General features: G+C 42.0%; 1 protein-coding gene across 1 annotated transcript; it reads left to right on the top strand.

The window, feature by feature from the left end:
• Nucleotides 1-4,550: 4,550 nt before the first annotated feature.
• TEDC1 (tubulin epsilon and delta complex 1) lies at nucleotides 4,551-23,286 on the top strand. The gene is made up of 8 exons (XM_067467683.1): nucleotides 4,551-4,725; nucleotides 8,419-8,497; nucleotides 9,771-9,973; nucleotides 14,517-14,684; nucleotides 15,175-15,273; nucleotides 17,608-17,694; nucleotides 18,563-18,766; nucleotides 22,483-23,286. Exons 1-8 carry the CDS (start codon nucleotides 4,576-4,578, stop codon nucleotides 22,888-22,890), a joined length of 1,398 nt encoding a protein of 465 aa, XP_067323784.1. The 5' UTR covers nucleotides 4,551-4,575; the 3' UTR covers nucleotides 22,891-23,286.
• The last annotated feature ends 1,579 nt before the right edge of the window (nucleotides 23,287-24,865 follow it).

The raw sequence follows: 24,865 nt of genomic DNA, 5'->3' as shown, positions 1-24,865 counted from the left end.
AGGTTTGTCTCAGTACGTTTTGCCCATATGATCTTGTTGAGGTGGTGATATTTAATGGAGAAAGATATATAAGAAACCTAAGTTCTTGACTTACATGTATTAATTAAAATGTTCAACACATTTGGAAATAGCTAATTCCGTCATTAGGAGCAGAATAAAAAATACATATTCCAAAACAACTGGGACTTTAAATGAATTCAACTGAATTGGAAAGGCATTCCTTTTCAATAAAGTGGTCTTCTATTTGTGTACTGATAATACATTTAATGCAACCTTACATGTGTCATCAGAAACACACCTCAACAGGACAAGTGCCTGGAAAATGGGAGCAATACACATGCTTTCTGCAATTGAGGCTAGTCAATGCAACCTGAGGCTTTAACATATAACTGAATGATAGTTTTGGTTGGGAAGGAATAGAATCATAGAATCATAAAGTTGGAAGAGACCTCATGGGCCATCCAGTCTAACCTCCTGCCAAGAAGCAGGAAAATTGTGTTCAAAGCACCCCCAACAGATGGCCATCCAGCCTCTGTTTAAAAGCTTCCAAAGAAGGAGCCTTCACCACACTCTGGGGCAGAGAGTTCCACTGCTGAACAGCTCTCACGGTCAGGAAGTTTTTACTAATGTTCAGATGGAATCTCCTTTCTTGTAGTTTGAAGCCACTGTTCTGCGTCCTAGTCTGAGGCCCCTTCTGCGCTGCCATATATTTATTTATTTATTTAGAACTTTTATATACCGTTCTTCTCGACCTCCGGAGAGGGACTCAGGCTGGTTTACAACAAAGATTCATAAACAATAGTTTAAAACATCGCATTCCATATTACAGTAATACATAAAATACATTAAATACAATACAATATAATGGTATAGTGCAATATAGTAATATATACTGATATTGTACTTTGCTAATAATATAATATATTGTATGAAAATATATATTGTAAGCCGCTCTGAGTCCCTTTCGGGGTGAGAAGGGCAGCATATAAGCACCGTAAATAAATAAATAAAATAAATAAATAAAACAATCATATAATTACATAAGGCCAAGTCGTCAGAATGAAATCACAATTCATCACCATCCGTCCGTGTGGTCAAGAGTTATTGACTCACTCATCAAATGCTAAATTCCAGAGCCAAGTTTTCACCAGTTTTCTAAAAGTCAGGAGAGAAGGGGCAGTTCTAATCTCCAGAGAGAGAGTTCCAGAGCCGAGGGGCCACCACCGAGAAGGCCCTGTTCCTCGTCCCCACCAGACGTGCTTGCAAGGGTGGTGGGACAGAGAGCAGGGCCCCTCCAGATCTTAACAACCTTGATGGTTCATAGGGGAGAATCCGTTCGGACAGGTAAACTGGGCCGGAGTCGTTTAGGGATTTATAGGTCAAAGATCATCATCATCATCATCATTTAATAACTTATTAATCGCCCTCCATCTGAGAATGCTCTAGGCAATTTACAGCTAAATTACAAAAGATAAAATACATACATACAAAAAATAAAAATCAACAGAGATCGAATGCTCTAGTAAAAAGCCAAGTCTTAAGTGCGAGAGTAAAAGGCCCTAAGTCACGCATGGCTCTCATGTAGGGCGGCAAGGAATTCCACAAGGCAGGGGCAGAAATAGAAAAAGCCCTGCGCCTGGTCCTGATATCGAGCTCTTTTGTGGGGCTCTCCCAGCGGGGGAGATCCCTGAAGACCGCTAAAGGGGTCTTTGACCTCAGTGAGCAGCTAGCGAAAGCCAATCCAAAGCGCAAAAATATTAAAAATTAATCTCACCAGAGGCTGAAGAGGTATCAGTGACCGAAGCGTTTATTTCTGCGATTCAGCTGAATAGGATGCGATTGCAGTGATAATTCACATACAAGCATACAGCATAAAGATCTTCCGGCATTTTTATACAGTCAGAACAAAGGAAAAACAGTTTGAAAATCCCGCCCGCCCTCTGCTGGCCGGCTTCGCCCTGATTGGCTGGCCCCGGAACAGCTGGGAGGAGGCTTGACTGCACGTCCCACCTCTCGACCAATTAGCGAGCGTTGCCGCCTCTAGGGGGCCAATCTGCGCCTTCCTAGCACCTCCGAAGATGGTCCAATCAGCAGCCAGGAGGCGGGACGAAGTTTGACAGTTCAGGGGAAATGGGATGCCCAGGGGGCATCCGCCAGCTGTTACTGAGCCTTTGTTCTTATCGGTGGAGTGGCAGAAAAGGGGAACAATGGGTTTCCCCCGGTCCATGATTGGATTTAGGAGGAAATATGAAAGGGTGAAAGAAGGAGCTATTGATGGTGTTCGGACCTCGGAGTCTTGTAAACAAAGGGGGCCCTGTATACAAGAGGGATCAACAAACACCATAAATTGAGTTAATCAATCTTTCTTCCTAAGTTTGTTGACCCATCCCTTATCTTATTGTCTGCTCTGAAAATAAGCTTTGGGACGGGATCAATCACGGGGCCATGCAAATGTAAATATGGACTGTTTTTGGGAGGACAAAGGATTTCCTCCCTGTCGCAGTAATCCTTGGGTCACATTCCTTTTGGGGCAAAAGGGTCAGAGAGGAAAAGCGGGGAGAGGGAAACCAAAGTATATTTCATTCATTACATACATTTCATACATTACATACATTTCATATGGCAAATCCCATCCCCATCCCCAGCGAGAGTTTATTAATAAAAATATTCAGTCACTTTATTATTGAAAGAAATTCACGGACTCCTGGTGAAGGCACACGGAAGTGGAGGCTGCTTGTGAATCGGAGCAAGCCTGAGTTGAAGGTTTACGTCCAAAACGTGGCTGAAAATAGTCCGGGATGTGGGGCAGAAAGTCAATAGGAGAGGGCAAACAAGAGAGTCCAAGGGGGGTTTCCGGGTTGCGATCTGTGGAGCAATGTCCTTTGGGAAACTACATTTCCCTGTTCAGGGGCCAGGGTCCATGCCTGGCCGCCTTTCCGGGACTCCTGCGGGTGGCCGCAGTGGGTCCCTGGCTGTTGGATCCAAGCGGGAGCGAGCGCTGCCAAGAAGAAGCGGAAAGCCTGGCCAGTTTGACAATCAGCTGTTTCTCTGCAAGATAAAATACTTAAAACAAAACTAATTTTTCCCGGGTGAAGGAGCCCAAAACGAGAAAAGGGAAATGACAGTTAGTCTTAGAATAAGTTGCAGAAAAATATAAAATTGGAACGGCGGCGATCCGCCATCTTAGGTGTTTTTGTGGATGAGGGGGTCTGAAATGGCGGTTTCCGTATCCGCGATCTAGGCGAACGCAGATTCGGGGTCCGGGAGGCACCCGAAGGCGCCTCCCGCGGGCTCACGGCTCTCCGGAGCCCAAAAAAAGGTCTATTGCAATGTTATTTGGTTTGAGTCAAGAAAGGATACAAAAGTAGCATGCGGAAAGATAAACAGTTGCAAGTTTCAAGTACTTTTATTAGGGGAAGGATACAAAGTGAAGGAAAGGGGAAGGCTAGGTGAAACTGCAGGCATTCCTGGTCTTTGAGCTAGCTGCTGGGGCGCATTTCATCTGTTGGTCCCAAAAGCTTGGTCCAGGAACTGCGGAACTCTCCGCTGCAGCTCACACCAATGTGAAGGCGGGGCTCCCCGCCGAGCTCGGGCTCAGTCCTTTCCAAGTGCACTTCTCTAGGACCCGGTATATCGAGTAAGTCACGTTGGGCTGGTCGTTGCGACCTCCGATGATGGGAGAAGGAGAGGCGGTCCCTAAGGTAAGATGGACCCTGGCCGTAAAGAGCTTTAAAGGTCAGAACTAGCATCTTATACAGGCCACGGTACTCAGTTGGAAGCCAATGTAAATGTTGCAGCACTGGTGTTATATGGCATTTCATGGGCGTTTTTGTGAGTAACCTGAACAATACGAAGCTTTCGGGTCGTAGACATCGGAAGGCCCACATACAGGGCGTTGCAATAGTCCAGCCAAGACGTGACCGTGGCATGGATGACAGTTGCCAGAGCCTCGTCAGATAGGTAGGGTGCCAGTTGCCACACTATCTGCTTTGAACTGGATTATCTGAGTCTACACTGCCATATAATCCAGTTCAATGTGGATTTTTATACAGCTGTGTGGAAAAGGCTTTTGAGTGGGGGTGATTCAGGCTGGATCCACACTGCCATATGACCCAGTTCCTAAATGCAGATTATCTGCTTCAAACTAGATTATATGCCAGTGTAGATGGGGCCAGACTGATAAGTAAGGCTGCAAAACAGGCGGGTTGAAACCCAACTTTACAGCTTCAGCCTGGCGCCTATTGTGAAACATTCAAAGGAAAACTTGGACATTGTAAAAAATCTCAGAAAGAAAAGAAAAAATATTTTTAAAAGACATGCTCAAGCTCGACAGTAAAGTACTCCTACTGGAGCTTGGCTGGGCTGCTTCCCCAAATAGTGATCCAAAAAGGCAAAACAATCTCAGCAAGGAGGAGCAGACACACCACATTCCGTGTTGTTTACCTCTTTCTGAAGGCGGGCCAACCAGCCTCCCTTTCCCCGATTGAAAGGAAGAGGAGGGCGGTGCTAGTGACGTCACCACCCTCGGCCGCCCACTCCCGCGCCTGCGCAGTCGGGGCTGCAGTAGGGGTTTGAATGAAAGGCGCGAGGAGCGTGGCGATGGTGGCGCTGGGGCCTGGAGCCGCGTCCCTCCCGGCAGCCATTGCGGCGCTGGGCCTGAGCCTTCCCGCCGCCCGCCTCTCTCCTGAGATCTTCCGCCTCGCCAAGTTCGACCGGCCTGAAGTGGTGGGTGGCCTGGGAGCGGTTGCCTTCCGGGCAGAAGGGCACAGGGCCCTCCGAGGGGACGTGGGGGCATTTCCACCAGGTTTTCGGCCCAACCTTGGGCCATTTTAGGCCAAGAGAAAGCATTTTGGAAACAAGAAGTAACTTTCAAAACAGGAAATGGCAGAAAAGCCTCCCAGAGCCCTTAGAGAACAGTTAGGGAATATTGTGTCCAATTCTGGAATATTGTGTCCTATTCTGGGCACCACAACTGAAGAGAGATATTGACAAGCTAGAATGTGTACAGAGGAGGGCAACTAAAATGATCTGAAGAACAAGCCCTATGAGGAGTGGCTTAAAGAGCTGCCCATGTTTAGCCTGCATAAGAGAATGCTGAGAGGAGACATGATAGCCATGTATAAATATGTGAGAGGAAGTCACAGGGAGGAGGGAGAAAGCTTGTTTTCTGCTGTCCTGGAGACTAGGACATGGAACAATGGCTTCAAACTACAAGAAAGGAGATTCCATCTGAACATTAGGAAGAACTTCCTGACTGTAAGAGCTGTTCAGCAGTGGAACTCTCTGCCCCAGAGTGTGGTGGCGGCTCCTTCTTTGGAAGCTTTTAAACAGAGGCTGGATGGCCATCTGTCAAGGGTGATTTGAATGCAATATTCCTGCTTCTTGGCAGGGGGTTGGACTGGATAGCCCACGACAGGGGTCCTCAAACTAAGGCCCAGGGGCCGGATACAGCCCTCCAAGGTCATTTACGCGGCCCTCACTCAGGGTCAACCTAAGTCTGAAACGACTTGAAAGCATACAACAACAATCCTATCTCATCAGCCAAAAGCAGGCCCACACTTCCCATTGAAATACTATGAAGTTTATATTTGTTAAAATTGTTCTTCATTTTAATTATTGCATTATTTTAAAGTGGGTTTTTTTGCACTACAAATAAGATACGTGCAGTGTGCATAGGAATTCATTCGTGCCCGGCCCTCCAACAGTTTGCGGGACTGTGACCTGGCCCTCTGTTTAAAAAGTTTGAGGACCCCTGGCCCACGAGGTCGCTTCCAATTCTATGATTCTAGGGGCAAAATTTTCCACAATGGCAATTGAGAATAAGGGAAGGGAAAATGTGGTCTAGAGAGGGAGCGGAGTGAGAGCGCCACACTGAGGGCGGGAATATACTTAGTAGTTGCATTTAGTTTGTAGCTGCTTTAGGGCAGTGGTTCTCAAACTGTGGGTGCCCAGATGTTTTGGCCTTCAACTCCCAGAAATCTTAACAGCTGGTAAACTGGCTGGGATTTCTGGGAGTTGTAAGCCAAAACATCCGGGGAATCCCACAGGTTGAGAATCACTGCTTAGGGCAGTGGTTCTCAACCTTCCTAATGCTGTGACCCCTTAATCCAGTCCCCCATGTTGTTGTGACCCCCAACTATAACATTGTTTTCGTTGCTACTTCATAACAGTCATTTTACTACTGTTATAAATCATAATGTAAATATCTGATCTGCAGGATGCATTTTCATTCACTGGACCAAACTGGGCACAAATGCCCAATACACCCAAATGTGAATGGCAGTGGGGTTGGTGGAGGACTGATTTTGTAATTTGGGAGTTGTAGTTGCTGGGATTTATAGTTCAGTTATAATCAAAGAGCATTCTGAACTCCACCAGCGATGGATTTGAACCAAACTTGGCTCCCATGACCCAAGGAAAACACTGGAAGGGTTTGATGGGCATTGACCTTGAGATTGGGAGTTGTAGTTCAGCTATATCCAGAGAGCACTGTGGACTCATGCAATGGTGGATCTGGACCAAACTTGGCACAAATACTCAATATGCCCAAATGTGAACACTGGTGGAGTCTGGGGAAAATAGATCTTGACATTTGGGAGTTGTAGTTGCTGGGATTTATAATTCATTACAATCAAAGAACATTCTGAACTCCACCACAATGATAGAATTGGCTCAAACTTCCCACATGGAATCCCTATGACCATCAGAAAATACTGTGTTTTCTTATGGTCTTTGGTGACCCCTCTGACACCCCCTCGCGACCCCCTCAGGGGTCCCGACCTCCAGGTTGAGAAACACTGGCTTAGGGTAAGGTTAAGGGTTTGGTTTAGGGTTTAGGGTTAGGCTTAGAGTAAGGTTTATGGTAAGGTTTGTGTAAGTGTTAGGGTTTTACCATTAAAGAACGCTTACATCCCTTCTGTAATATCTGTCTCAGTCACGTGTTCCGTTCTGCGTTGCGCAAACAGCGCTCCTGAAGTAGCGAAGCGGAAACAGCATAATGCTCGGAGCTTCCAGCCCAGCTATCATACTATTACTGGGTTATTTTCACTATATTCTAAAGCACTGCTTTTTAAACTGCGGATCCCAACCCCAAATAGGATCACTTCAGCAGCTCAATGTTGGGGTCACAAAAATATCTGCAACCATGAAAAGGTTCTGAACACCACCTAGACCAGTGGTTCCCAATTTGACCACTCTCAAATTGTACCGAAAGGGTTACAAATCAGTTTTTGGTTAACTTTAGATTCAGTGTGGTTATTTGGGGTGCTGATTCAGAAAATTGAATTGAAAGGGTTATGAATCAGTTTTTTATCGACTTTAGATTCAGTTTGGTTATTTGGAGTGCTGATTCAGAAAATTGAATAGACCACATCAGCTCTAGTTTCTGATACAGAACATATGCCATCCAGTAATCGCCATCTGCTCTCCCATAGAAAAACATATTTAATCATCTAGAGCTGATGTGGTCTATTCAATGCAATTTTCTGAATCAGCACCCCAAATAACCGCAGGAACAGGCCTAAATACAAAGACACCAAGAATTTTTTTTTTAATTGGGCTGTGTTATCTGCAGTGGAAATGGTAAGGCCGTGGACCATATTTTAGTTCTTGCAGACCACTGTGGTCCATGAAACACAGGTTGGGAGCCACTGACCTAGATATTTACATAAATATATTATTAGTGGTGTGCAATTTTTACAGTGGACTCTGCTGAAAATTCTTTAGCTGGACTCCACAAAAAGAAAATCAGCCTATTTAGCAAACTTTGCAATTGTCGGTTTGTTATCACTAAATTTTTATTCCTATTTTGTATACCTGGGGTCATATAAAAATTCTCAGGTGGAAAGGGGTTGTGAGTGGGAAAAGATTTAAGAAGCCCTGTTCTAAGGTCTCCCCTGGGCCATTTTACTAAAACGATGAAAATGCCCCGTACGTCCCCTGGGGGAGTCGAGGTCACAAAATTGCTGTGGTGTTGCATGTTGCCTATGTGCCACACTTTGCCCAGCCTTCCTCTAGAAGCCATCATAGATGTGGACATATTTCTATAAGTAATTATACTTAGAAGTAAGTCCCACTGAACTAAGTAGAACGTTCTGTGTAAACATGGACTTGAGTATGAAATTCCATAATTTCCAAGGTGTCTCTTTTGTCGTGGCACAAACATGGCAGCCACACTGCTTGAAGACTGCTTTGCTTTCAAAGCAGCATCCCATTATCTGTATTGAATACCATGTGATTCATTTCCAAGAGTCTGGAATAAGTCAGAACATTTATCCTGACTTCTTTGAAAATCTTTTTCTTTCTTCAGGATTGTTAAAAGAGGAATGGAAGTAACCACTGTATTATCTGTGAGAACATGGTACACAGTAAAATTATGATAATATAACATGTTCTGAGTGCTGTTATTTTTCTTAACAGAGTCTCCCTTTTTGGAAACTATTGTACACTTTGCTGAAGCAGATCCACAATGGAGGACAAATGGAATCTCCTGATATAGGTTGTATAATGCTACTAATATTGTACATCCTTTTGGAGGGCAACATTATTGATACACATGCACTTATATACTTGTACATGCACATTCAGATATAGTATCTTTATTTGTTTATTCCATATTTCTAGGGAAGTTCAGAGAAAGGAAAGCAATAAAATCAGGAAAAGCCATAATAAAAAGCACAGTTAATAAAGTGGCACCCATTACAAAAATTGCCTTGATGTCTTGGAAAGTTTGAATACCCTTGTTTGCATAAGCCACCCAGTTAAGCCAAGGAAGCTGGAAATACACGGTGTTTCAAAAAGATGGATCTGGTGTGAAATTGCTATATCTTTGCAACCTTAACCTCTGTTATTTGCAAGATGGTATCCCCTCAACAAACTGCTCTTGCTGATGACCGAGGATAAATGTGTTTGTGCACTTGGAGAGGCATCTATTAGTAGTCAAATCCTTTGCTCCATCCATTCAGATAGTAAGAGCTTCATTCACAGGTGGTTCTTGATTGTAAAGATACAACAATTTCAAATCAGTTCCATCTTTTTGAAACACCCTGCATTTCCATGGCACTGCTCAGTTCTGTTTGCTAGGTTCTGTAATGTCTCTTACCAGAGACTTCCATGTTCTGCATGTGCTTTGGAATTTGTTCTTGAACCACATCTGACTAGTCAGCTAGGTCTTGCTAACATGTTCCTGATATAATATCATGATTGTTTTATGATTCAACCAGGGACTCAATAACATATTGAAATTAGACTCAGGATGAAGCTAAATGAATTAAACAATGCAGTACATAACAGTTTAAGGCCTAGGTATATTCAGATATAATTTCATTAAATACCATTCTCTGATGTATCGTTGGAGGCTTTCATGGCTGGAATCACTGGGTTGTTGTAAGTTTTTCGGGCTATATGGCCATGTTCTAGAAGCATTCTGTCCTGACATTTTGCCTGCATCTATGGCAAGCATCCTCAGAGGTTGTGAGGTCTGACCTCACAACCTCTGAGGATGCTTGCCATAGATGCAGGAGAGAATGCTTCTATAACATGACCATATAGCCCGAAAAACCTACAAGAACCCACGTTCTCTGATGTATTTCAGCTATATGCCTTACTCATGGGGCAAAAAATTACATGCAGTGAGCAATTGTGTCATTCAAGTACAGCTAGTGACCTCTGCTGTTGCATGGAAAGTTTGTTCTATTTGATTTATTCTATTTATTATAAGGTGTTTGGAATTACCTTGGAAAGTAATTATACTATCCTTATTTCTTCCTTAGGCACCCAAGTCAGATTTGTCAAATGTGTAGTCTTGAGCCATGGCTACAGAAGACTGAAATTTTACCAACTTCCCTCCGATGGGTCACTGGGGAGCAAGGAGCTGCTGCTGGTTTTTTCGTGGCTTCTCTGCAATGTGAACATAGTGAAACAGTCACTGGCACTAAGTAGATTGAAACTTTGGGACGAAACAGTTGTCTGCATGGTAAATTTTTGAATACTTTTCAAAGCTCTTTTTGTCAGCAGCTAGATGTTGAGATAAGCAGTACTTGTTGATGCTTTTCTTCTTCACTTTGGTGTAGGTGGCACTGAGGGTCAAAAGAAGGATCAGCTTCATAGTAGGAGCCCCCGGTGGCGCAGTGGGTTAAACCCGTGTGCCGGCAGGACTGAAGACCGACAGGTCGCAGGTTTGAATCCGGGGAGAGGCAGATGAACTCTCTCTATCAGCTCCAGCTCCTCATGCGGGGACATGAGAGAAGCCTCCCACAAGGGTGATAAAAACATCAAATCATTCGGGTGTCCCCTGGGCAACGTCCTTGCAGACAGCCAATTCTCTCACACCAGAAGCGACTTGCAGTTTCTCAAGTCATTCCTGACACGAGAAAAAAAAAGCTTCATAGTTACATTCCCAATATGTTTCACGAAACTCCTTAATTTGCAACAAATAGTGTAGGACAGACCTCCACAATCTCAGGCCCTCCATGTGTTTGGGACTCCAATTCCCAGAAACCTTAGCCAGCTTGTCCAATGGTCAGGAATTCTGGGAGCTGAAGGCCAAAACACCTGGACGGCCACAAGTTGTTCAGGATTGATTTAGGAGCTAATGATAAATTGCAGTCCAATTTAAGTGTTTAAGCAGCCTAATCATGGAGAAGATATAGGAACACATGTTCTGCCTCCATCATTCATATCTCCAAGTTGGCAGGGGTGAATGAGAAATAATTATAACCATATTTGGAGTTCAAGTGCTCCCTGTGGTTGGGAATTTTGTAAAGTTGATTTCAGTCACATGGAGCACTATAATTGGATTCAGCCAAAGGCAATTAGTGCTCCTTTTCAAACATTCCTTGTCAAGTTATGTTCAAAGTATGCAACTGTGTCTTGCCATGATTAAGCTGTACCAACGCATGAATAGGGCTAGCCTGCTGAGTGAGCTCTACTGAAGTGAACTGAAATGGGACTGTTTTCTCACGTCGTTTTCATCAAGAAGTAATGAATGTTCCAGTTTCCTTTCAATATAGACAACCATAGCTGTCCACAATTGTCCTCTCTCTTTTGGATTCTTAATAAAATTACTGATCTTTTCTGCCTATCACAATCCCTGCTGTGATTTTGAGGACCTTTTGTGTAAATGACTGCAGCAATAAGGCTAATTGGTTATGTTGTTCGTCTCCTTTTGCCATATATCTTAGACCAGTGTTTCTCAAACTCTGCTCCTCCAGATGTTTTGGACGGCCTCTCACAATTCCTAACAGCTGGTAAGCTGGCTGGGATTTCTGGGAACTAAAGTCCAACAAAACGTCTTTAGGAGCAGAATTTGAGAAACACTGTCTTAGACTTAATGCCAAGGGGGAATCTTTACCTTTACCAAGCTTCTAACTCTATAAAAAAAGGAGACAAGGTTTGTCTGGCATGACATGATTTTGAAAAACCTGTCTTGACTTTTTGTGAGTATGACTTTTCTTTCTAAGGCACCATCTATACTTCCATATAATGCATTTTATAATGCTGTTAACAAGGATGCTATGGATTTTGAGGAGGCATTAATACAAGATGAAACAAAGAAATGTGACGGCTTTCCGGCTTTCCATGCCTTCAATGTGGAAGACCATGTGTCTCAATTAGGTCTTCACAGTAATTTACGGACCCACCACCAAAACTCTACCTTTGGAAGACAATCATACCTAGCCACGAGTGATTGCATATTATTATCTAGATTGAGGGTAATGACAGTACCATTCAAATGATATAATTCAAGAAGGATATTCCATGCCTTAGTTAACTCTAGATTGGACTACTGCAATGCACTTTACGTGGGGCTACCCTTGTAGACGGCCTGGAAATTACAACTTGTCCAACGCTCGGCAGCCAGATTAATAACTGGGGCAACTTACAGGGAGCGATCAACCCCCCCCCCCCCCCCCCTCCGTTTAAGGAGCTTCATTGGCTGCCGTTCATCTTCCGGTCCCAATTCAAGGTACAGGTTCTTACCTATAATACCCTAAAAGGTTTGGGAGGACCTGCCTACCTTCGTGACCATATCTCTCTCCATAAACCAGCCCGAGCTCTTCGATCTTCGAGGGAGGCCCTCCTTTCGGTCCTGCCAGTTTCTCAGGCTTGCCTTGTGGGTACAAGGGAGAGAGCCTTCTCTGTGGCTCCCCGACTCTGGAAATCATTGCCCGGAGAGATTAGGAAAGCCCCTACCTTAGAAACCTTTAAAAAGAATCTCAAGACCAGGCTTTTCAGCTGTGCTTTTGGAGATTAGCCACACAATCTTAAGCTATTGCTCCCCTCAACGTTTTTGTCCTAGGAGTACCCCCCCCCCCTTGTATAAAGGTATGTCTATTACCCTGTTTCGCTAGGGGATCTCCCTTGCAAATAATCTGCTCCTTTTATCTCACCCTGATTTTTAAATCATTTTAATGTACATACAGCCCGCTCACTGTCATTATGTTTGTTTATTGCTTTTCGTGTTTTTTTGTAGATTGTTTGCTGTATTCATCTGTTTTGTATTTTACTGCGATATTGTTTGCGTTTTGGTTGTTATTTTACTGTATTTTATTTCATTGTAATTGTTGCTTGGGCTTGGCCTCATGTGAGCCGCCCCAAGTCCCCATTGGGGGAGAAGGTGGCGGGGTATAAATAAAGATTATTATTATTATTATTATTATTATTATTCACAAAATGGAATATGTTCAGGGAAGGGCAACCTTTTGGCAACTGTCCGAAGGCCTGGTCCCAAAACCATGATTTAATTTTTTTTCTAAAAGCCAGGAGGGAGGGAGCAGATCTCACTTCATTTGGGTGTGTGTTCCATAGGCGGGGAGCCACAGCCGAGAAGGCCTTGGTCCCGCCAGACTAATCTGTGCTGTTGATGGGAGCGGGAGCAGGGCCTCCCCGAATGATCTTAGATTACGAGATGAATTAATGAGAGTGGCAGTCCAGTCTGGAAACCATGCCCTATGAGGAGGAGCTTAAAGAGCTGAGCATTATTACGCTATAGAAGAGAAGGCAAAGAAGTGTCTTGATATGTTTTAAGTATTTGAAAATATGACATATTGAAGAGGGAACAAGCTTCTTTTCTTCTGCTCTAGAACCTGGAGCAATGTATTCAAACTACAGGAAATGAGATTCCATCTAAACACTAAGAAGAACATCCTGATGGTAAAAGCTGTAAAAATAATGGAACATGCTGCTTTAGAGTGTGGTGGAGTTTTCTTTTGGGAATAGATACAGAGAAAGAATTGCTATCTATCGGGAGTACTTTGATTGGTGTTTCTGAATGGCAGAAAGTTGAACTGGATGGCCATTGTAAATTAGTGATTCTGTATTTCTAGGAAAGGTTTTCCCTTTTTTTTATTTAATTTTATTTAAGAAAACATACATTTGTAAGTGTTTGTTGCATACAGTGCAATACTCGCCATCTATTAATGTTCTATAATCCTTTATCTCATAGTATATTTCTATTAAGGGGTCACAGTCTACTATCTAAATATTACATAAAAAGATATCATAGATTCTTACTTTGCATCCACTTCTTCCTTGTCTACGGTCTTATAGGATCCTCTATATACATTTTTAATTTAACTTTACATTAAGGTGTTGAATCATTGGTTGCCATTCATTGACGAAGTTGTCTAGTATTTCTCCTCTTAACAATACAGTTATTTTGTCCATTATCAACATATCTATAATATATTTTTCCCATTCTTCTAGAGGAGGTATATCTGGGGTTTTCCAATATCTAGCATATACTATTCTAGCTGCCACTGTTGTGTAAAACAAATTTTTTCCAAATTTTCTTTCTAATTCTTCCTCAGGCATATTCAAAAGGTACATTTGAGGTGTCATTTTGAAATTTGTGTTTAACATTTTTTCAAGATATATGTGGATCTGTTTCCAGTAATTTTTTACTTTGCTACAAGACCACCATGTGTGATAGAATGTACCTTTTTCTTTCCCACATTTCCAACATTTGTTGGAGCAATTGTACATCTTAGCTAGTCTCTCTGGAGAGAGATACCATCGCAAATGCATTTTATAAACATTTTCTTTTAAGTTTTGACATGCAGTGTATTTCATTCTTCTCCTCCATGTCTTTTCCCACTGGGACATTTTTATCTCTTGGCCTATATTTTGGGCCCATCTAACCATAGAATCTTTTACTATTTCCTCTTCCGTGTGCCAAGTCAGTAAATTTTTGTATATATATGATATAAGACCTTTTGGTTTCTGAAACATTGCCACATCAAACCATGTTTTTGCTGTCTGGAAGCCTGAGGTTCTAAGTTGTTCTTTAAATTTCTCTCGCAGTTGTCTATGCAGAAGCCAATTGCATTTAAGGCCCTTTTGGTTTAGTTCTTCTAGGGATTTCATTTCTGGGAAAGGTTTTAAATGCTCAAAGAAAGCGTGATTGTATTGGTATAAAAGGTGAGCATGTGCATGTGCACAAGTCACTTATTTTGAAGATACATTTCATAAGGGCAAACATACTTTAAAAAGTTTTTTTTACTCTCTCCTGATGTTAGTGTGATACTACTGTGAAAAGTATGCAGGTTGAGAGAAACCTAGATGAAGCCACTTGTGTGAAAGGCCACAGAGATATTCGATACTTGCAATGGTTAAATGGTCAACTGGAGTTCCATTGGCGAAATTGTCACACTGAACAGCAAGAGCAATGCAAGCTCCTGCATAAGGTAATTTTCAGGATTTTAAATGTATACTTCTACTCATTATCACTCTTACTGGTTTTAAAAAGGGTTAAAATAAATTTGGTTTGAAGTGAATTGTCACCCATGTAAGACTTGCACACCATTTCTTCCCTTACCTGCTACGATGCTGGACTCTTCTACTTTAGCATATGGCTAGACTTTGATTGTTGGGAGTTAAGGTTCCACTTGATCTCCAACAACCAAAACATAGGTTGTGACTAAGCCATAATACGTGATGATCCCAGTACTCCTATAATAACTAATGAGCAGGGCTGGGTATATTGTAGGTCCTAGAGATGTTGTTGGCTTGCAACTCCTGAGGCTCATTTGGCTGGAGTTAATGAGAGTTACAGTCCAGTCATATCATGCTTGTTAGAAACTTATTAATATCAGGCATCAGTTGAAATATAAACCTTTTGTAAAGTGTTCGTTGATATTTGGGTGTATCATTCTAATTCATATCTTTCTGTTTCAGATACATTCATATACATTAGGCTCTTATGCTAACCCCATCATTGGCCACTTCTCAACCACAGAAGTAGATGTTGTGAGAAAACCTGAGAGTTACAAGCAGGTAATTTCCATAATGCTGTGTTAGGAATTTGGTGGAGAAATACTATTGCTAAATTTATGTGACTAAATTTAAAAACTACTTTTTCACAGAATTTCCAGCCCTCAAAATACATTTTACCTGAAATGGGAAACTTGGTAACTTAATGAATCCAAGAGTGATCTGGTTGGTCCTTTGATGTACTGGACCTTGAAAAGGCCACCAGACATTACTGCATTGCTGCTGCTAATTGCTAGTCTTTTATAACTGCTGGCTTTGTCCATGCCATTCTATTCTTCTCCTCACCGCTTCCACATATCTTTATTTTTTATTTATTCTGTTTTTATGTTTAAACCTTGGTGTCAGGATTTGGGCAATTTTCTGACTTCAAAACTTGCTTTATGGGTCCAACCACTTATTTCTGGAAAAAAGAACAGCAAGTAGTTGGTTGGTTCTGAATAGTTACACTTCAATAGACTTACTGAAGTCAGTAGATACGCATGAAGTATCATTAATTTTTTATGCAATCTGTAGAAAATAAATTTAATATTTTAAATGAAAGGGCTTGTGAGGATGTTTTCACATTGATTTGTCAGTTAAGTGATAAGCTGTTTCAGACACTGGAAGAATAGGGACAACTCTGCCCTTTGATGACGATATCAGTAATTGTGCTTGTTTTTCTTCAAGGGAGAGAAACAGTATGAGACTGTCTGAAACCCACACCATTCCCTTGGTTTCTGTGAAACAAGAAACAATGTCCAACAAATTTCTGAAGGCACCATCTCCAGCTCCCTTCTAGTATTCTTCTCCCTCTTCCTGGGCTACATCCTTCAAAAACAATCATAGAAGAAACTACAAGGGCCATCCAGTTTAACCCCCTGCTATGCAAGAACACAGAATCAAAGCACCCCTGACAGATGGTCAACTATCGGTCATGACTTCCAAACCTTTGATCAAATTGGTTGCCCTTCTCTGGACACCTTCCAGCTTGTCAATATTCTTCATGAAATTTGATGCCCAATACAACACTATGTTCCAGATGAGGTCTAGAGATAGAGACTATTACTTCCTTAAATCTAGATTGTTGTTGTTCATTCGTTCAGTCGCTTCCGACTCTTCGTGACCTCATTAAACAGCCCACGCCAGAGCTCCCTGTCGGCTGTCACCACCCCCAGCTCCTTCAGACTCAAGCCAGTCACTTCAAGGATACCAGCCATCCATCTTGCCCTTGGTTGGCCCCTCTTCCTTTTTCCTTCCATTTTCCCCAGCATAATTGTCTTCTCTAAGCTTTCCTTTCTTCTCATGATGTGGCCAAAATACTTCATCTTTGCCTCTACTATCCTTCCCTCCAGTGAGCAGTCAGGCTTTATTTCCTGAAGTATGGACTGGTTGGATCTTCTGGCGGTCCAAGGCACTCTCAGAACTTTCCTCCAACACCACAGTTCAAAAGGATCTATCTTCCTTCGCTCAGCCTTCCCTATGGCCCAGCTCTTACATCCATAGGTGACTACGGGGAATACCATTGCTTTTACTATGCAGATCTTCTTTGCCAATGTGATGTCTCTACTCTTTACTATTCTATCGAGATTTGTCATTGCTCTCCTCCCAAGAAGTAAGCGTCTTCTGATTTCCTGGCTGCAGTCTGCATCTGCAGTAATCTTTGCACCTAGATGTTATTATCCTTCCTATACAGATCTTCTGTATAGTCTCCCCACCTTCTCTTGATCTCTTCAGCTTCTGTTAGGTCCCTGCCATCTTTGTTTTTTATCATGCCAATTTTTGCCTAAAATTTACCTACAATGTTTCTAATTTTCTGGAAGAGGTCTCTTGTCCTTCCTAAATCTAGATACTGTACTATAGCCGAGAATCGCATTGGCCTCTCTAGCTGCTGCCTCACACAGTTGCCTTGTGTAGCTTATGGTCTACTGCAGTGGTTCTCAACCAGTGCGTCCCCAGATGTTTTGGCCTTCAACTCCCAAAAATCCTAACAGCTGGTAAACTGGCTGGGATTTCTGGGTGGGGGGTATCAGAAAAGTTATCAGGGAGAAAACTGAATTTGAAATCCTTGAAATAACAGGACAAATAACATCTTTCTAAACTTTCTAAAATCAGTCCTGTCAGATATGTATATTTAAAGGGCAAGCTTAATAGAAAATTCTGAAATGAAAGAACGACCTAATGAGAGAAGCCTTATTCATTAACTATATCCACTGAATATAAAAAACAGTGCTACACTATTTCATTAAGTTATTTGTTTGGAGTGTTATGTGAGCAGTAGAAGTCAAATTACAAGTATTTCTATGAATTAATAATTAATAATTAAGTGCAATGTTGTCCCTCCCCCCCCCCCCCCCCCAGTTGTTGCATTTGATAGAATCTGAAAGTTCTCGACTGGAAGCCTTTTTGAAATGGAAATCTATGGAACCTCTGTATTGGCTTTGGATGGTATGATTTAAATTATATTTGGAGTGCAGTTCTTACATATTTCATTTCAATTTGCAAGCATTGTAAAGATTTTGCGGGTTTGAAAAAAGACAGATGAATTAATTATATGAATAACTAATCTGTAAGTCGCATTTATTTTATATTTAGATTAGATCAGCTGTTCTAAAATCATGGTAATTGTTATGCCCACTTGCATAGTACTGCTTGAGGGACATAATCATAGAATCATAGAGTTGGAAGAGACCTCATGGGCCATCTAGTCCAACCCCCTGCCAAGAAGCAGGAAAAGCGAATTCAAACCACCCCCGACAGATGGCCATCCTGCCTCTGCTTAAAAGCCTCCAAAGAAGGAGCCTCCACCACACTCCAGGGCAGAGAGTTCCACTGCTGAACAGCTCTCACAATTAGGAAGTTCTTCATAATGTTCAGGTAGAATATCCTTTCCTGCGGTTTAAACCATTGTTTCGCATCCTAGTCTCCAGAGCAGCAGAAAACAATCCTGCTCCCTCCTCCCTGTGACTTCCCCTCACATATTTATACATGGCCATCATATCTCCTCTCAGCCTTCTCTTCTTCAGGCTAAACATGCCCAGCTCTTTAAGCTACTCCTCACAGGGCTTGTTCTCCAGACCCTTGGCCATTTTAGTCGCCCTCCTCTGAACACATTCTAGCTTAGATAGATACCAGTACTATCTAAGATCAAGATCAGTGTATCATTATACAAGTAGAGATTGGGTGTAAAGTTAATTATAATCAACACATTTCGTTATCTTAATGGATTTAGGAAGAATGTGAGGACAAGTATCTCTAATTATGGGAGATTTTTTAATAAAATAATAAACTTTGGATTTTCTCTTCTATCATACAGGAGACTGTTTTAGATTCTGAAACAAAAGAGACAAAAACTCAAGATGTATGTAACAAGGATCCTCTTTTGCTAAGTGCTGATCTGTGTTACCCGGACCTTAACAGAACTATTGAAGAACTTGACAGGTTAAGAGCTGACCTGATGAATTTATGTGAGGAGCTACATAAGCTTGTAATATTCAAGAAACATAACCGCTCTAGCAAGGTAACATGTCAATTGAAAAATCTATTGGAAATCTAATTTGATATAATTAACAGTTCTAATGTTAATAGTTTGTTTATGGTTATTGCTTCAAATTTATTTTCATCCTTATATGTATAGAAAGGGCCCTCCGTGTGTTCTTGAAATGCAGTTCCCTGCCGTCCTAACCAATGCATCCAATGTTTTATTTGTATTATATTAGTTATACTAAAATGCATTTATTTTGCAAGTGCTAATCCTTTAGACAAAATGACACCACAGAAAAAAAAGGAATTATCAGCATTCTGATGGAATCCTAAAAACATTTTGGCAGGGAAAAAAAAAAACATCAACCTCCCTAATGATGATTAACCATATTAATTAGCCATGGAATACTGACTATTGGTGGTGCAGGATGTGTGTGAAAGTTTTTGGAATCTCTGAAGGGCGAGGATGCCTTGTAACTATGTTCAGCAACTTCTCTCTTTAATCATAGCATCATAGAGTTGAAAGAGACCACAATGGTCATCCATTAAAATCCCCTGCCATGCAGGAAGCCCACAGTTAAAGCATTCCCAACAGATGGTCATCCAGTTTCTGTTTTAAAACCTTTAGAGAAAGAGATTGCAGAACACACTCGAAGGCAGTGTATTTATTTATTTACAGTATTTATATTCCGCCCTTCTCACTCCGCAGGGGACTCAGGGCAGATTACAATGTACACATATATTTCAAACATTCAATGCCAATTTGACATACAACGTATACAGACATACACAGAGGCTATTTAACTTTTTCTGGCTGCCAGGGGAGCTGTCGCTTTCATCGTCCATCTGCGACACTGATGAAGTACTTCCGTATTCCCCGCATGCTTTTTGCTGGAGTCTTTTTTATGGCCTCATAAATTAGTTAATTTAGCCACAAGGTGGTACCTAATTTTCCTACTTGACAGATGCAACTGTCTTTCGGGTTGCAAAGGTCGACAACAGACTACACAATTGGTTGGAAGCCCACTCCAATCTGGGCTGGCTTCAAACTCATGTCCTTTTGGTGAGAGTGATCTTAATGCAGCTGACACTCAGCCAGCTGCGCCATAATCCCGGTGTATCAGCTCTTACCATCAGGAGGTTCTTTCTAATACCTATTTTCCTGCAGTGTTAATCCATTTCTCCATGCCCTAGTCTCTAGAGCAGCAGAAAGCAAGCTTCTCCCATCTTCATTATGACATTGTTTCAAATATTTAAACATGGCTATCAAAAATTTAAACATGGTCATCTCTCTTCTTCAGGCTAAACATACCCAGCTCCCTGAGCCACTCCTCATAGAGCATGTTTCCCAGACCTTAGCCTATTTTGTTTACTCTCCTGTTGCCACATTCCAGCTTGTCATTATTCTTCTTGAATTGCAGTATCCAGTACTGTACACAGTGTTCCAGGTGAAGTCTAACCAAAGCAGAATCTTTAAATCACATCTCCTTTTTTTCAATTGCTGCATTACAGCTGGTGGCCTATTTAGACTCCCAGATTCCTCCCCTATGTATAGTCAAGGCAGATGCCATACATCCTATAAATGCCAATTTCATTTCAGCCAAGTGTAATCTCATACATTTTCCCCCAAAAGTTGATATTTTTTTACATTTTGGCCCAGTTCTTCAATCTGTTACAGTCATTCTGAATTCTGAACCTGCCCTCCAAATTGGGTGTCATCTGCAAAGTAGATTAGCATTGCATTAATCCAAATGGATATGGAATTGACTGGAATGATGATACGGCTATTAATACTGTTTTAATGAATGTTTTACTTATTTTTTTAATTGTTATTATATTGCTCTGTTATATATTCGATGTAGTGGCATGCATCAAATTGCTGCCAAATGTAAGCCATCCTGGGTCCACCACACTCCGGGGCAGAGAGTTCCACTGCTGAACGGCTCTCACAGTCAGGAAGTTCTTCCTTATGTTCAGATGGAATCTCCTTTCTTGTAGTTTGAAGCCATTGTTCTGCCTCCTAGTCTCCAGGGAAGCAGAAAACAAGCTTGCTTCCTCCTCCCTGTGACTTCCTCTCTTATCTCCTCTCAGCCTTCTCTTCTTCAGGCTAAACATGCCCAGCTCCTTAAGCTGCTCCTCATAGGGAGAAGGAACGGGATAGAAATAACGGAAATAAATAAATAAATAGGTTGTAACCATGCATGTATTATCATGGTCAGATCTGACTTCTCCAGCAATTGTTGCAGTTGGCACACTAGACTTACAGATGCATTGCTGTAACTTACACCTTCAGACTGAGGGTTGAATCCGAAAATATCCCTAACTGTGAATCAGTATTTTTAGGGGAAGTGTAAACCCACTCTAACAACATGCTCTTTTACAGCACCCAAAAAGGATGATTGGAAATTGTATTGTCGAAGGCTTTCATGGCCAGAATCACTGGGTTGTTGTAGGTTTTTCCGGGCTATATGACCATGTTCTAGAGGCATTTTCTCCTGACGTTTCGCCTGCATCTATGGCAAGCATGCTTGCGTCAGGAGAAAATGCCTCTAGAACATGGCCATATAGCCTGGAAAAACCTACAACAACCCAGTGATTGGAAATTGTTTTATTGTTCAGTGTAATAGGGTCCGAGGAAGGGCTTCTTCTTTTTTTTTTTTTTTACTGCAAGAGGTCTTACAACGCATTTCTTTCAGTCATGTTGTGATCTTTCCTTCTTTTACAGAGATATTAAGCACTCTCTCTACCCATTCGCCCAGTTCCCTTCTGGTCTATCCAACAAATAAATAAATAGCAATAAATGTGATGATTCTTACCTCTCCATGAACTTGCTTATATCCTCAGAATTCACAAATTAGAAAGCTTTTGTCCACCTTGAATAAGCTGAGGCTTGGTTACATCTACCCAACCTTTATTAACTGTGGCCAGTTCCAGTTAGTAACCAACCCAGTTGTCTTTATATCCCAAAAGTCAAGGAATCAGCTACATGCAATTTTTAGCCACCACAAACTTGATCCTAGTACACATTGACCTAAGTGGGCCCTAAGTTGTGAAGTCAAATTTCAGGAAAAGAGATTGCACTAAACATTAAAAAAAACTTCTTGATGGCCATTGCTGCTCTCACGGTGGAATATGCTGCCTCAGTGTGTGATGGAGTTTCTTTCTCTTTCTAATGATCCCATAGCACTTTGTCCTCCAAAGCACTTTACATTTTTTAGGTCTGCTTGTATGTTTTCCACAAACGCCCCATCACTTTTTCGCCCATGTTCCAGCATTACTTTCAATTTTAATTTTACATTTGGCCTTCCCATAGTTTTTAATCGTGTGGTCTTATTGTTAATGTTGCATTATTGTATTGTCTATGTTTTATTTTAATTGCTTGTATTGTTGTTATTATTGCTTGTATTGTTGTATTTGGGCTCGGCCTCATGTAAGCCGCACCGAGTCCCTTGGGGAGATGGTAGCGGGGTACAAATAAAGTGGTGTTGTTGTTATTATTATTATTATTATTATTATTATTATTATTCTCTGGAGGTTTTTAAACAGAATGGATAACTCAATTTAGAGTGCTCATAAGAGGTTTTCCCACGGAGAGCATCATTTTATTGCCAAAAACTAGGAAGACGCAATTGAATCTGAACAGAAAGCCTTCTCTTAGGAATGTGTTCCTGCATGGCATGGGGTTGGACTGGATGGCCTTGTGGCTTCTTCCAACTCTAACACAGCTTAACTGTCACCTTTTTTTCTTTATAGGTCAGAGCAAGAGAACAAGGACAGCTAAGAGAAGGGGAGTTCAGCAGGACTACCAAAAGAGTAGAAGCAGCTGTGGCCCTGAAACTGTCAGATTTCCAAACCCATACCCATGCTTACAGAATCAAGAAAATACATGGCCCATACAGACTTGTATTTAAAGGGAAATCTTTAAAGACCCACAAAAAGGATTCCATCAAATCTATAGCACCCAACAACACCATTACAGGAGGAATCACTGCAGAGGATGTGATAAGTGATCTCAAGAGGCAAGAAGCAAGGATGAAAGCAGAGCTGAAAGGACGACAGGAAGAAAGCAGGAAAAGGCTTCATGAAGTTGCAAAGAGTTTTAGTCAAATGCTTGTCATTCCACCCATGAGGAAACAAAAAGCAAGAGATGCAAAGTGTTGAACTGGCAGAGTGAGACATTAGAGCTTTCTGGTTGGAAATAAGTACATGTCTCTAAACTGCAAATCCCAGGGGTCCATACGATGAAACCAGGACAGTTAAAATGGAATCATGGTACTACATGTGTGTTGTGAAGCAACCCTAAAAGTAGCTAAAGGTGTTTTTTTAATTTCCTCTACTGCAGGTTAAGTGATTGAAAGCCAGAGAAACTGGCTACTTTATTGGTTGCATGGCCTGAAATCTCTGCAAGAAAGTTGAAATATTGCTAATACAAAGTGGACCAAAAGTCACACAGTGGATTCAATATTTAATAAGTCCTTTATTTTTGTTTTTAATGTACAGTTTTATGGCATTATGTACAGTATATATAGGAAATAAATTTACAATATAAGTGAAAAACCATCTCCTAATTGGCCTCCATTCTGCTTTGCACAAACATGCCCTTCATAAAACGTTTTCCATGGCATCTCTTAAGTGCTTCAGATTTCAGAGCTCCAGTTTTGGCCCAAATGTTCTTCAACTGTTGGAGAGTGTCTGAGGCTTGTTAACCACTGGGAGAGGTCATCCGCAGTTTTGGAGTTGGCTGCCATCTCTACGCGGATGACGCCCAACTCCACTTCTCTTTTCCACCAGAATCCAAGGAAGCCCCTCGGATGCTGGGCTGGTGCCTGGGTGCTATGTCGATTTGGATGAGCCCATCTTTAAATCTCTTCCTGTCCACCATCATTCCGTTTTCTGTTCTTGAGTTCGAAGTAGAGCAACTGCTTTGGGAGACGGTGGTCGGGCATCCGGACAACATGGCCGGTCCAGCGGAGTTGATGGTGGAGGACCATCGCTTCAATGCTGGTGGTCTTTGCTTCTTCCAGCACGCTGACGTTTGTCCACTTGTCTGCCCAAGAGATTTGCAGGATTTTCCAGAGGAAGTGCTGATGGAATCGTTCCAGGAGTTGCATGTGACATCTATAGACAGTCCATGTCTCGCAGGCGTATAGCAGGGTTGGGAGGACAATAGCTTTATAAAACAAGCACCTTGGTATCCCTACGGATGTCCCGGTCCTCAAACACTCTCTGTTTCATTTGGAAAAAAGCTGCACTCGCAGAGCTCAGGTGGTGTTGTATTTCAGTGTCAATGTTGACTTTGGTGGAGAGGTGGCTGCTAAGGTAACGGAAATGGTCAACATTTTCTAATGTTACACTATTAAGCTGTATTTCTGGCATTGGAGAGGGATTGGACGTTGACTGCTAGAAGAGCACTTTGGTTTTCTCGATGTTCAATGAATGACAGGCCAAGCTTCTCGTATGCTTCTGCGAAGGTGTTTAGAATGGCTTGTAGGTCTTCTGAATGCGCAGAGACAATGTTGTCATCAGCATATTGGAGTTCTATAACATGTTGTAACCTTGGTAGGGCTATATCAGTTGGTGGTTGAACAGGAGCTCTGCAAACAGGCAAGGCATTTCGCATTGGTATTTAGCAGGGGAGCTTAAATAGGGAGGATGGAGTTTATTTCAGTGTTTACCTACAGAATATGGATGAGGAGCTGCTGCAGTCGCCTGCAACACATGTGGTAATTTCTGTACTTGCAGCAAGGCCAAGTTGGTGGGCCTGTTGAAAGATCCACCAATTTGAGGCTGTGTTTCTACTCTTAAGCATATTAGGTAGCATGAGATTTCCTTGGATTGATTGGAGCAGACAGCCTGGAGATTAGGAACACACAAGGGATGTCCCTGAGGAAGAGGCAATCTCCAAACATAGGAGGTAGATATTTGGGGAATGTGATAGTCATACATAAAAGGGTTAGGGATGGTGCTGTGAGTTTGAAGCTACAGAATTTTTCCAACACACTCTTCCTTATCAGTGATGACAAGAAACAGCAACAAGAGCAAGTCCTCAGAGAGAGCACGATTACCTTGGAAGATGCTGCACATGGAATGACCCCTGGCAATCCTAAGAAGAGACGTGTGGTGGTAGGAGACTCCT

The sequence above is a fragment of the Anolis sagrei genome, chromosome 4 (assembly GCF_037176765.1).
Source record: "Anolis sagrei isolate rAnoSag1 chromosome 4, rAnoSag1.mat, whole genome shotgun sequence".
Lineage (NCBI taxonomy): Eukaryota > Metazoa > Chordata > Lepidosauria > Squamata > Dactyloidae > Anolis > Anolis sagrei.
This window is presented reverse-complemented; position numbering and strand designations above follow the sequence as displayed.

What these genes read in the sequence shown, in the direction of transcription:
- TEDC1 (XM_067467683.1), top strand. Translation starts at nt 4,576, where the DNA reads ATGAAAGGCGCGAGGAGCGTGGCGATGGTGGCGCTGGGGCCTGGAGCC. An exon ending in ACGAAACAGTTGTCTGCATG is followed by an intron (nt 9,974 to 14,516) that starts GTAAATTTTTGA and finishes TCCTGATGTTAG; the next exon opens with TGTGATACTACTGTGAAAAG. An exon ending in AACCTGAGAGTTACAAGCAG is followed by an intron (nt 15,274 to 17,607) that starts GTAATTTCCATA and finishes CCCCCCCCCCAG; the next exon opens with TTGTTGCATTTGATAGAATC.